The sequence below is a fragment of the Trachypithecus francoisi genome, unplaced genomic scaffold (assembly GCF_009764315.1).
Source record: "Trachypithecus francoisi isolate TF-2019V2 unplaced genomic scaffold, Tfra_2.0 Lachesis_group2, whole genome shotgun sequence".
NCBI classification, from domain to species: domain Eukaryota; kingdom Metazoa; phylum Chordata; class Mammalia; order Primates; family Cercopithecidae; genus Trachypithecus; species Trachypithecus francoisi.
In genome coordinates, this window is record NW_022681465.1 from 130,887,325 (window position 1) to 130,900,036 (window position 12,712).

At 40.9% G+C, this 12,712-nt stretch overlaps 1 protein-coding gene across 4 annotated transcripts in view; it reads left to right on the top strand.

The window, feature by feature from the left end:
- The window catches only part of ATP10B (ATPase phospholipid transporting 10B (putative)), a 280,240-nt gene that overhangs the window by 145,027 nt on the left and 122,501 nt on the right, over nt 1-12,712 (top strand). For 2 of the 4 annotated variants that reach the window (XM_033180387.1, XM_033180388.1), the window contains exon 1: nt 8,878-9,490. In XM_033180387.1, coding sequence (XP_033036278.1) covers nt 9,105-9,490 — 386 coding nt within the window. In that variant the 5' untranslated portion in view covers nt 8,878-9,104. Of the gene's footprint in view, nt 1-6,261; nt 6,557-8,067; nt 8,263-8,877; nt 9,491-12,712 lie in introns of those variants that run through there. The other 2 variants (XM_033180385.1, XM_033180386.1) reach the window with 2 other exon arrangements.

A 12,712-nucleotide genomic window follows, 5' to 3' on the forward strand; every position in this document is an offset into this window, starting at 1 on the left:
TCGCAAAACTATCCCCCAATCACTGTCCATGGAAAAATTGTCTTCCATGAAACCAGTATCTGGTGCCAAAAAGGTTGAAGACCACTGCTCTATGGAACACCTCATGAACTTCCTCCCATTTCTGGAACTCATTCTTCTTCCCCAACCTCCCTACCTAGCTAACTCCTATGTTTCTTCAGGTAACTTTAAATAAATGTTCCTTTTCCCACGAGCCCTTCCCTGACTATACCACTCTGTGTGCGTGCACGTGCGCACATATGTACACACACACACATATATATATACACACACACAAGCATATACATTTTTTCTGACCCATGGAGACATCTTACCCTTTACCTCTAAATACTCTGGGGTGAATTTCCTAAAAACAAGAGTGTTTTTATATATAACCACCATATAATTATCAAAATCAGGAAATTTGAGATTGTTAAAATGCTATCACCTAACTGTAGTTTACATTCAAATTTTACCCATTGTCCAAGAATGCCCCTTATATCTATTTTATCTTCCTCTAGTATAGGATTCAACCCAGAATTATGTATTACATTTAGTTTTTATTTTTATTTTAATCATAAACAGTTATTTTGCCCTTTTTTGATCATTTACATTTGAAAAACACAGGCCAGTTGTTTTATAGAATAGCCCCCCAATTTAAGGTTTCTTAATGTTTCTACCAGAGAGGAAACTCATGTTCTCAATGCATCATGTCAGGAGGCAAGAGATGTCATTGTATCCCATTATTTGTGATACTATAACCATAATAAGTCCAGCACCCAATATGTGCAGCAAATCAATATGCCAAGATGTCAAGTTGCAGGAGAAAGAGATTTAATCGGAGGGCTGTCACATAAAGAGACGGGAGGAAACCTCAAGTCCATCTCTGTGAGGAGTTTGGGGCTAAAGTTTATAAGAGTTTTAGAACAGGGAGAAGTGTGAAGATTGTTGATTGATCAAAGAGTGCAGGGTGAAATCATAGGACAGAGAGACGAAGAAACTGTGTCCTCGTGCTGATTCTGTTCCTATGTGGGGTCCTCAAATGGGTTGGCGTCAGTGGTTTCACTGGACTTCAGGATCTGAAAAACATCTTCAGCAATTCTTAAAAGCCTTGTGATTCTAACATCAGAAACTCAGTCTTAAAACCCTTATGACTCTAATGTCAGAAATCCTATCTTTAGGAGCAATGGGGAAGCAAATGGTCAGGATCTAGTGACTTTCAGTTACAAGGAAGTAGGTCAAAGTGCAACCTGATTAATGTTTAGTTATAACTCGATTTCGGTCCAGAATTCTTGTTAACCCTGTGAGGACAGCTTCAATACTTGCTTTGATCTCTGTTGTAAGTTGGTGTCTGCCACATTTCTCCACTGTGATTCTTTTTATCATTATAATGAATAATATTGGGGGAGGATACTTTGAAACTATATAAATATTTAGTTCCTCATCAAACTTTCATTCACCAATTTGACATTCAAGTTATATCTGCTTTATTTTTAAGGAAGCTCATTTTACATGCTTAAAAAAAAATAAAGACTATTCTTATGATAAATAGACTTTTAATCCTACCCCGCCGAAAATAACTACATTTCCCACATCAATCCAATCTCTTGATTTAAGAAGATCTTACTACCTAATAGTGAGAGAAGTCTGATATGGATGGCATTAACCAAGGCAAGATTTCTCATTTGCATTTTCAACGCTATTCATGATCTTTTCATTTCCTTTTCCTTTGCAGTAAAAAAGAAATTCATGAAAGTGTGTGTGTGTGTGTGTGTGTGTGTGTGTGTGTGTGTGTTTGTTTTTTGATGGAGTCTCACTCTGTCGCCCAGGCTGGAGTGCAGTGGTGTGATCTCGGCTCACTGCAAGCTCCGCCTCCCAGGTTCATGCCATTCTCCTGCCTCAGCCTCTTGAGTAGCTGGGACTACAGGCGCCCGCCACCACGCCCGGCTAATTTTTTGTATTTTTATTAGAAACGAGGTTTCACTGTGTTAGTCAGGATGGTCTCCCATCCTCGGTATGCGCCCGACTCGGCCTCCCAAAGTTCTGGGATTACAGGTGTGAGCCCCTGTGCCTGGCTGGTGCATTTTTTATAATAACAAAGAAAATACACAATATTATTTCCAGCTTGCTAAATGTCATAATATTGCTTTTGGTCACATTATGATAGGCATCCGTAATTACATTTACCTTTTCATGCTTGCTACAAGGGCTTACTTGGTCTCTGAAGAGCTTGCTGCAGCCTTGGGGTCTGTGGATTGAAAATCAGTTGGATTGATGAAAGCTATGAGGAGAATTACGATGAGGGTCAGATCATATGGGCATGAAGAAAGTAAAATATTACCATTTAAACTAGAAATAAAACTTTTTTTCCTAAGCGATCATATTTACCATGACAGGCTGGGTAATTCATTGTAAGATTAATAGTACTTGACCTTCACTCATCCACTTATTCAAAAGAAAATTATCCTATGAGCCTACTACATGAGAAGGACTATTATATACAAATTCTAACTTTATAAAATGTACCTTTGAATAATATCTATCTGGGTGTTTAAGAAAATTTTGGCCAAAAAGAACCATGAGAGTTTGCTTGTCGGCTTTATTTAAAAGAGTTCAGAAACTGGAAACTCCTAGGTAAAGCAGCATTTTTTTTTTAAATCATCATTATACTTTAAGTTCTGGGATATATGTGCAGAATGTGCAGGTTTGTTACATAAGTATACCTGTGCCATGGTAGTTTTCTGCACCCATTAACCCGTCATCTATATTAGGTATTTTTCCTAATGCTATCCCTCCCCTAGCTCCCCATCCCACAACAGGCCCCAGTGTGTGATGTTCCCCTCCCTGTGTCCATGTGTTCTCATAGTGCAACTCCCACTTACGAGTGAGAACATGCGGTGTTTGGTTTTCTGTTCCTGTGTTGGTTTGCTGAGAATGATGGTTTCCAGCTTCATCCATGTCCCTTCAAAGGACATGAACTCATCCTTTTTTGTGGCTGCATAATATTCCATGCTGTATATGTGCCACATTTTCTTTATCCAGTCTATCATTAATGGGCATTTGGGTTGGTTCCAAGTCTTTGCTATTGTGAACAGTGCTGCAATAAACATATGTGTGCGTGTGTCTTTGTAGAAGAATGATTTATAATCCTTTGGTTATATCCCCAGTAATGGGATTGCTGGGTCAAATGGTTCTTCTGGTTCTAGATCCTTGAGAAATCACCACACTGTCTTCCACAATGGCTGAACTAATTTACATTCCCACCAACAGTGTAAAAGCATTCCTATTACTCCATATCCTCTCCAGTATCTGTTGTTTCCTGACTTTTTAATGATCGCCATCCTAACTGCTGTGAGATGGTATCTCATTGTGGTTTTGATTTGCATTTCTCTAATGACCAGTGATGATAAGCTTTTTTTCGTATGTTTGTTGGCTGCATATATGTCATCTTTTGAGAAGTGTCGCGGTGGCTCAAGCCTGTAATCCCAGCACTTTGGGAGGCCGAGACGGGCGGATCACGAGGTCAGGAGATCGAGACCATCCTGGCTAACACGGTGAAACCCCGTCTCTACTGAAAAATACAAAAAAACTAGCCGGGCGAGGTGGCGGGCACCTGTAGTCCCAGCTACTCGGGAGGCTGAGGCAGGAGAATCGCGTGAACCCGGGAGGCGGAGCTTGCAGTGAGCTGAGATCCAGCCACTGCACTCCAGCCTGGTCGACAGAGCAAGACTCCGTCTCAAACAAAAACAAAAAAAAAAAAAAAAAAAAGTGTCTGTTCATATCCTTCACCCACCTTTTGATGGTGTTGTTTGTTTTTTTCTTGGAAATTTGTTTAAATTCTTTGTAGATTCTGGATATTAGTCCTTTGTCAGATGGATAGATTGCAAAAATTTTCTCCCATTCTGTAGGTTTCCTGTTCACTCTGATGATAGTCTCTTTTGCTGTGCAGAAGCTCTTTAGTTTAATTAGATCCCATTTGTCCATTTTGGCTTTTGTTGCCATTGCTTTTGGTGTTTTTGTCATGAAGTCTTTGCCCATGCCTATGTCCTGAATGGCTTTGCCTAGGTGTTCCTCTGGGGTTTTTATGGTTGTAGGTCTTACTTTTAAATCTTTAATCCATCTTGAGTTAATTTTTGTATAAGGTGTAAGGAAGGGGGTCCAGTTTCAGTTTTCTGCATATGGCTAGCCAACTTTCCCGACACCATTTATTAAATAGGGAATCCTTTCCCCATTGCTTGTTTTTGTCAGGTTTGTCAAAGATCAGATGGTTGTAGATGTGTGGCATTACTTCTGAGGCCTCTGTTCTGTTCCACTGGTCTATATATCTGCTTTGGTACCAGTATCATGCTGTTTTGGTTACTGTAGCCTTGTAGTATAGTTTGAAGTCAGGTAGCATGATGCCTCCAGCTTTGTTCTTTTTGCTTAGGATTGTCTTGAGCTATACGGGCCAAGACAATCCTAATTTTTTGGTTCCATATGAAATTTAAAGTAGTTTTTTTTTAATTCTGTGAAGAAAGTCAATGGTTGCTTGATGGGTATAGCATTGAGTCTATAAATTACTTTGGGGAGTATGGCCATTTTCACGATATTGATTTTTCCTCTCCATGAACATGGAATGTTTTTCCATTTGTGTGTGTCCTCTCTTATTTCCTTGAGCAGTGGCTTGTAGTTCTCCTTGAAGCAGTCCTTTACATCCCTTGTAAGTTGTATTCCTAGGTATTTTATTTTCTTTGTAGCATTTGTGAAGGGGAGTTCACTCATGATTTGGCTCTATGTTTGTCTATTATTGCTTATAGGAATGCTTGTGATTTTTGCACATTGATTTTGTATCCTGAGACTTTGCTGAAGTTGCTTATCAGCTTAAGGAGATGTGGGGCTGAGACAATGGGGTTTTCTAAATATACAATCATGTCATCTGTGAACAGGGACAATTTGACTTTATCTCTTCCTATTTGAATACCCTTTATTTCTTCCTCTTGCCTGATTGCCCTGGCCAGAACTTCCAATACTATGTTGAATAGGACTGGTAAGAGAGGGCCTCCTTGTCTTATGCTGGTTTCCAAAGGGAATGCTTCCAGCTTTTTCCCGTTCGGTATGATATTGACTGTGGGTTTGTCATAAATGGCTCTTATTATTTGAGATACTTTCCATCAATACCCAGTTTATTGAGAATTTTTAGCATGAAAGGGTGTTGAATTTTATCAGAGGCCTTTTCTGCATCTATTGACGTAATCATGTGTTTTTTGTAATGGTTTCTGTTTATGTGATGAATTACATTTATTGATTTGTGTATGTTGATCCAGTCTTGCATACCAGGGATGAAGCTGACTTGATGGTGGTGGACAAGCTTTTTGATGTGCTATAAAGCAGCATTTCTTTGCCACCTGGGCAGATCATCTGCTTGATCAAGTACTTAGTTTCAGAAACCACCAAATGGAGTGGAGAGAAAGGAAGGGATCCCTATCCCCACCCCCAGCCATCTAGATTAAGAAAAGCCAGTTGAGTGGATAGTAGCACAGCCTAGTCACCTTATGGACAAATTTCCTAGGAAAGAACCTGTCCCATCTATTCTACTTATCACTCTCATTTGAGGTTCCGGCCACAGGTGAGTTTCTGCAAAATGTCATCAGTATCAGAAAATGTTAGCGCCAAAGAAAACCTAAAGAATAGGTACCTTTTCCTTTGTTTTAAGATGTGTCCCAATATATTTTTCTGTACTATCCAATTTGTTCCTCAGAAAAATCTTGTGGAAAAACTATAGTAAGAACAGTGTTCCTCATTTCACAGTGAGGAAGCTGGAGATCAGCTGAAGGTGAAGGGACAGTTCCCCACTAGGACTGAACCAGAGCTAGACTTCTGACCTGCAGGGTCTTAGCCCAGCAAGCCACACTTTAGCTATCCCTGACAGTCCCAACTAGGCCAACAGCATGTCCCACCCACTTCAATGCTTCCATGGCACGTGTCCCAGTGTTAGGAGCATGTTATTTATGTGATTATTTGTTTAGCGTGTCACCCTAGAACATAGGGATTCTAACATCAGAAACAGTCTTAAAATCCTTATGATTCTAATGTCAGAAATCCTATCTTTAGGAAGAGCAGGGAAGCAAATGGTCAGGATCTAGTGACCTTTAGTTACAAAGAAGTAGGTGAAAGTGTGGGCTGAGGCTACTCTCAGTGTCTACCCTGCATGGATGGGGCAGAAGTGAACAGGCTAACATGCTGCATATTTCTCCTAAACATAGTTCCTCCTGTGTCTGTTTTCAGACCTTAGCTTGCTGCTGGAAATGGTCCTCTCAGTGGACTCTTCGTGGCATCGGTGGCAGTGGAGAGTCAGAGATGGCTTCCCCGATTGTCCATCAGAAACCACACCGCTGCTCTCTCCTGAGAAAGGCAGACAGAGCTACAACTTGACACAGCAGCGGGTCGTGTTCCCCAACAACAGTATATTCCATCAAGATTGGGAAGAGGTCTCCAGGAGATATCCCGGCAACAGAACCTGCACAACCAAATACACCCTCTTCACCTTCCTGCCCCGGAACCTCTTTGAGCAATTTCATAGGTACAGATCCACTTATCTGAACAATACTCTTTTTAGAGAAAGAGTCTCATTCTGTTCGCAAGGCTAGAGTGCAGTGGTGCAATCTTGGCTCACTGCAACCTCCACCTCCTGGGTTCAAGTGAATCTCCCACCTCAGCCTCCCAAATAGCTGGGACCACAGGTGAGCACCACCATGCCTGGCAAATTTTTGTACTTTTATGTAGATATGGGGTTTTGCCACATTGCCCAAGCTGGTCTCTAACTCCTGGGCTCCAGGGATTTGCTTGCTTCAACCTCCCAAAGTGCTGGGATTACAGGAGTGAGCCACCACACCTGGCCAAAAATACATATTTTAAACAAGTATTTACCACTTAGATAAACTCAGAGATACTACCCTCTGGGGGCTGCCTTTCCTTTAATATCCAAATACATTTATCTTAAGAAGTTTTTGTTGTTCATTCTTTAATTCAACAAATATTTGTCAGGTTCTACTCTGTCTCAAGCCGTGAGCTGGGAGCTAGAGATACATAAAAAAATAGACAGGCAGAGAGAAAGTGTCCTTATTGAATATATTGTCTAGTAAAAGAGACAGTCATTCGTTTTTTAATTATATAAATTGATGTAAAGTTGTAAGTAGAATAGATACTTCTAAGGAGAGGTATATGGTGCTATTATAGTGAATAATAAGGAAATCTTGGCCTAGTTAAGGATGTCAGGGAATTGAAGTATAACATGAAAGAGAGACAGCATTACCTGAGTGAAAAGGGACAACAGAAGTCAGCAGAAGACCTGCAGACAGAGCTGCACATGCCAAGGCATTGTGGCAAGAGAAAGCAAGATGCACGCGGAAAACTTGAAGATATCAGCAACTCTTTTGAGATAATGTATGAGATCATTTTAAATTAAAAGTTATGTGCTTATATATAATCCTCAATATTGTAATTCTTATTATAAGTGACCGTTTACTGAGCAACTGCTATGCTCCAGAGCCCTCTACTGTGTATCATGCAAAAATTATATATCATGTAATATTTATGGGACCCCTTTAAAGTCGATAATACTATCCCCATTTTGTGCAGGAGGAAATAAGCTCGAAAAAATCACACAACTAGTAAATAACAGGAACAGAATTTAAAACTAGATGGTTTTCCATTCCTGAGAATAATCATCTCCAGTCTCATACATAAGAATGACAAAAGAACTTTGGGGACTTAGGGGGAAAGGGTGAGGAGGGGAGAGGAATAAAAGACTACAAATTAGGTGCAGTGTATACTGCTCGGGTGATGGGTGCACCAAAATCTCACAAATCACCACTAAAGAACTTATTCATGTAACCAAACACCACCCCAATAATCTATGGAAATAATAAGTAAATCTAGATGGGTTTGGCTTCAAAGCCATTACCATAATGTTGGAGGTGACACTGAAGGAGAATGTTTAGTTGATCAAGGCCAAACAGTAGGGAAGAGATGGGGGAGAAAGTACATTTTTCTTCTCCATAATGTTTACTCATACTTCGCTTGCCCCTCCAGATGGGCTAACCTCTATTTCCTGTTCCTGGTGATTTTGAACTGGATGCCTTCCATGGAAGTCTTCCACAGAGAAATCACCATGTTACCACTGGCCATTGTCCTGTTCGTCATCATGATCAAAGATGGCATGGAGGACTTCAAGAGACACCGCTTTGATAAAGCAATAAACTGCTCCAACATTAGAATTTATGAAAGGTAAGAGAAACCATCCCTGTGTTCTTTCTTGCAAATGGGTTATGCAAACTCATCAGCATAGCCTCAGGATGAGTCTCTTTTCTTCCATTTTATTTTTCTAAATTATTTAACTCACTGATTCTCAAGTGGGGGTGATTTTGACCCCTAGTGAGCATTTAGTGATGTCTGAAGACACTTTTGGTTGTCATACTGGGAGTGGGGGGTACTACTGACATCTAGTGGGTAAAATCCAGGGGTGCTGCTAAATATCCTATGATACACAGAATAGCCCTGGGGAAGAATTATTATCCTGTCAAAATGTCAATAGTGCTGAGGCTGAGAAAACTTGTTTAATTTGTATAAACACTTATTTTATTAAGCACACCGATGCAGTATTATTAAAGGTGAGTTGAAAGCTTAAGAATTAAACTCTAGGATGGCTGGATTACCTTGGGAGACTAAGTTCAGGAGAAACTTTTTGGAGGATGTCAAGCAGTGTCTCCCAAACCAAGAAAATGTCTGCCATTTTAAAGCCTCAGTTGCTTGGGTTGAAATTCTTGCTTTTAGAACCTGGTAGGTTTTAGGACCCAGAGTTGGTACACCTGTTCTTGGCTGCCCAGGGTGGAAAAAGAAGACACCTGTGGATGACGTCTACATTCCAACAGGTGGAGTCTCAAACAAGTAGAAGGAAGTGACTTGGTGGATACACACCTGTTCTGTGCAGGCTCTTTCCTCCTCGTGTTTCTCCCCTGGGGTTCGCAGCCTGGCTTTTCGTGAAAGAAGAGAGAAAAATTTTCAGCAGAGAAGGCAAGCAAAAGATGAAAATTAAATTATGAAAATTAAAAAGGCAACATTGAGCAGAGATGAAAAAGGAAGGGAGGAAAAGGTGGAAAAGAAAAGAGGACAAGAAACGAGTGGTGGTCTCTAACCTGCCCTTTGAAGGATGGTCTCACAAAGAGAACCCCAACAGACATCATCGTGGGAATCAAATCAAGACCAGCAAGTACACCGTGTTGTCCTTCGTCCCCAAGAACATTTTTGAGCAGCTACACCGGTTTGCCAATCTCTATTTTGTGGGCATTGCGATTCTGAATTTTTTCCCTGTGGTCAATGCTTTCCAGCCTGAGATTAACATGATACCAGTCTGTGTGATCCTGGCAGTCACTGCCATCAAGGACGCTTGGGAAGACCTCCGGAGGTACAAATCGGATAAAGTCATCAATAACCGAGAGTGCCTCATCTACAGCAGGTAAAGCATAAAACTCCGGGGAAGTCTTGGGCCCAGCCTGATCTTTTTGTGGCTGCTACCACTGCAGTTACTGTTTGTAGAAGAGATGGAGTAGGGAAATATCATTATTTTGTTTCAGGGAAGCTGTTCAGTTCTCTACAGTGAGGATTATAGTCTACAATCCAAAACAAAAGGAGGATTGAGTCAGTCTTTTAAAACTAGGAGGTCTTCATTATGTGTAGCATTTTCTTCGCTGTTTCAAATGTGTCTAACATTTAAGAGTTTTGCATATATTCTTATATCTTCTTAACCCAGTGTGTGGCCATGAGCACCTTTAAAGCTGGTTGAGGACACCGGGAAGGAAGAGGCATCACTGTTTTTCAGGGGAGCGATGGAGTATTGTGTTAGGAGAACCAGAACAGGAGACACATTGCCTGGGTTGAACAGCCTCCAGTACTCACTAACTGCCTGACTTTAGACAAGCAATATAACCTTCTCGGAAATTCATTTTGTAATTCATAAAATTTGAACTGTTCCTGAGGTGGTTGTGAGAGTTGCAGGAGATAATTATTAGAAAATGCTTAACAATATATCTGATATACAACACATGCTCAGTAAATGCAAGCTGAAATTGCAATAGTTTTAGAATGTAAAACCCAATATTTCCTTCATCACTAACTGTTTTTGAGAGATATCTTTGATGTCTCAACCAAAGCAAAGACTGCACACCACCTGTCCTGAAGCTGAGAAACCTTGTTTTAACTTGTGTAAGTGCTCATATTATTAAGCACATGGATGCAATATTAATTATTTAGGGTGAGTTGAAATCTGAAGAATTAAACTCTAGGATGACTGGATTATCTGATGTCATTAGACATTTATTTAGTGTCATTTTATACATGTCATTGTTCTACAAAGGTTCCATTGAGCAAATGACTAAATTAGGTTGTCAGGATAGGACATGCTTTCACTTGGCAAGGAAAGAAGACAGAGTTAGAGTGTGTCTCAACTTTGTGACAACCCACGTAGTCCTAAAAGAAGCAAGGGAGTTAAGTCTGGGCTTACAGAGCGACTAGAGGTACAAAGCACCTTCAGAGCTAGCAGTTGGCAGCCTCAGATGATCAAGTCTCTAGCAAGTAGGAGCTTGACTTCTTGCTGAACATGGAAAACATCCATGTCTCACAAGCAGTAGCCTAGGCACTCTCATTCCGTCTTACTCTTCACCCCAGTTCAGCAGACATTCCGCATTGGCTCTGGTCCTTGTTAGAATAAAAGACGCTTGCTTCAAGGTATGTACTCCAGCCATTTAGGCACCACTTACTTCTAAGGAGGGGTTCTCTTCTCTAGGGGACTGAAAGGTGACCAGCTTGGAGCTGGCTGCTGAAAGGGTTTATGAGCCAAACTCCACTTGGAAAATGGTAGCCAGGGGAAACCTCCAAGATGAGTATCTAATACAATGACTTTAGATGATATTTACCAATATCATCAAAGAACCCCCGCAAGAAACTCCATGTTCATCCCTCAGCAGCAAATGAGCTTCTCGTCTCGTTGCTTGGAGGGACACAGTTGCATGTTTACAAAAATTTATCTGAAGGGTAATTTTTTCCCCAGCTAGATCTAATTGTCTTGAATATTGTGAGCACACTGGACAGCCAGAGTTAAGATTTAGTCATTCCTCACCTTTGAATATGAAAATTATAAAGAGAGGATGAAATCACTGCTGGGGTGTGATGCCTTTCTTTGAAGAGGCAGTTTTTGAGAAAGTGTTGTCTTTCTTTCTTCTTTTCTTTCTTTTCTTTCTTTTCTTTCTTTCTTTCTTTCTTTCTTTCTTTCTTTTCTTGAGACAGAGTCTTGGTCTGTCACCCAGGCTGGAGTGCAGTGGCGCCATCTTGGCTCACTGCAAGCTCCACCTCCCAGGTTCCGCCATTCTCCTGCCTCAGCCTCCCGAGTAGCTGGGACTACAGGCGCCCACCACCACGCCTGGCTAATTTTTTGTATTTTTAGTAGAGACAGGGTTTCACTGTGTTAGCCAGGATGTTCTCAATCTCCTGACTTCGTGATCCGCCTGCCTCGGCCTCCCAAAATGCTGGGATTACAGACGTAAGCCACTGCGCCTGGCCGAGAAAGCATTGTTTTTCTTTTGGCACCAATCCACAGTCACTTTTTGTTTTCCACCTTACTCTCTTGTTTTCTTCCATGGAATATACACAGTGGCGAGCCAGGAAGCTGGGCCCTCAGGAAGGAATGCACGTGGGCTGCAGTGAGCCTGGTCCTGTTCTCCTGGCTCTACCAGAATATCACAGAATCATGGCTTGGTTCTTGGGAATAATCTGTGTGGATTAGACTACAGACTCACCTCTGTTGGGAGCTGGCTGGACCTAGGCCAGGCTGCTGTTGTTCTGTTTCCAAAACAGCTTCCAGGGAACATTGGGAAACCAAGATGATAACAATCTAGAAAAAAGAAACATTAGTCCACCAGCTCACTGGTAGGGAGGAGCATGAAGCTTTCATAGCAGTATTTCCCAACGTGTTTTCAGTGGAATAACAGTGACAAAGCAATAGTCTCTGAAAAAATATGTGCATGGCCAAATTATATACGCTGGCCCTCCTCCAATGGACCCATAGCCCATGAAGGACTAAGAATAGACACAGCAAAGAAACCTGTTCATCTTTGATTAACACAGTGCTGCTTTAAATTTACTGGGCTTTGGAAATATTTTTTAATATCTAAGTTTGGGAATTTTTACTTTTTCAAGTATACAAAAATAATTGGCCACAGGGACCAGATAGGTAATTAAATTGACTGAATAGCTTCTAAAAAGCAATATTACTCTTGGACTGATAAACGGCCAATGACACTTGGCATCAGTGTTAGGAGGCAATAGGGAATGGTGGTGACTATGGCAAAGTGGAGAGGCCATGCATTTATCCCAGGAGGCAGAGCTGGTCACTTAGCTCCTGCTAATTGTTATTATGTAGAAGTATAGGCCTAGTGTTGCCAGACTGAGCTTTATTAGGGCAGCTAAAAATTAATATTTTTATTTGAAATAACCTGACTTTTAACTGGTTTTATATTACTTTGTAACTGATGTAATTTTTTCAAACACTTCAGACCTATTTTTTTGAACCTAAAGTTCTATTTTGCCTATGAGCCCAAAAACTTGCAAACTCTGCTTCAAAATGTTCTATAAATCTGGAGTCTCTGCAAAAGAATAATAAGGTTCTTTTCTTGTTGGTGCTTTT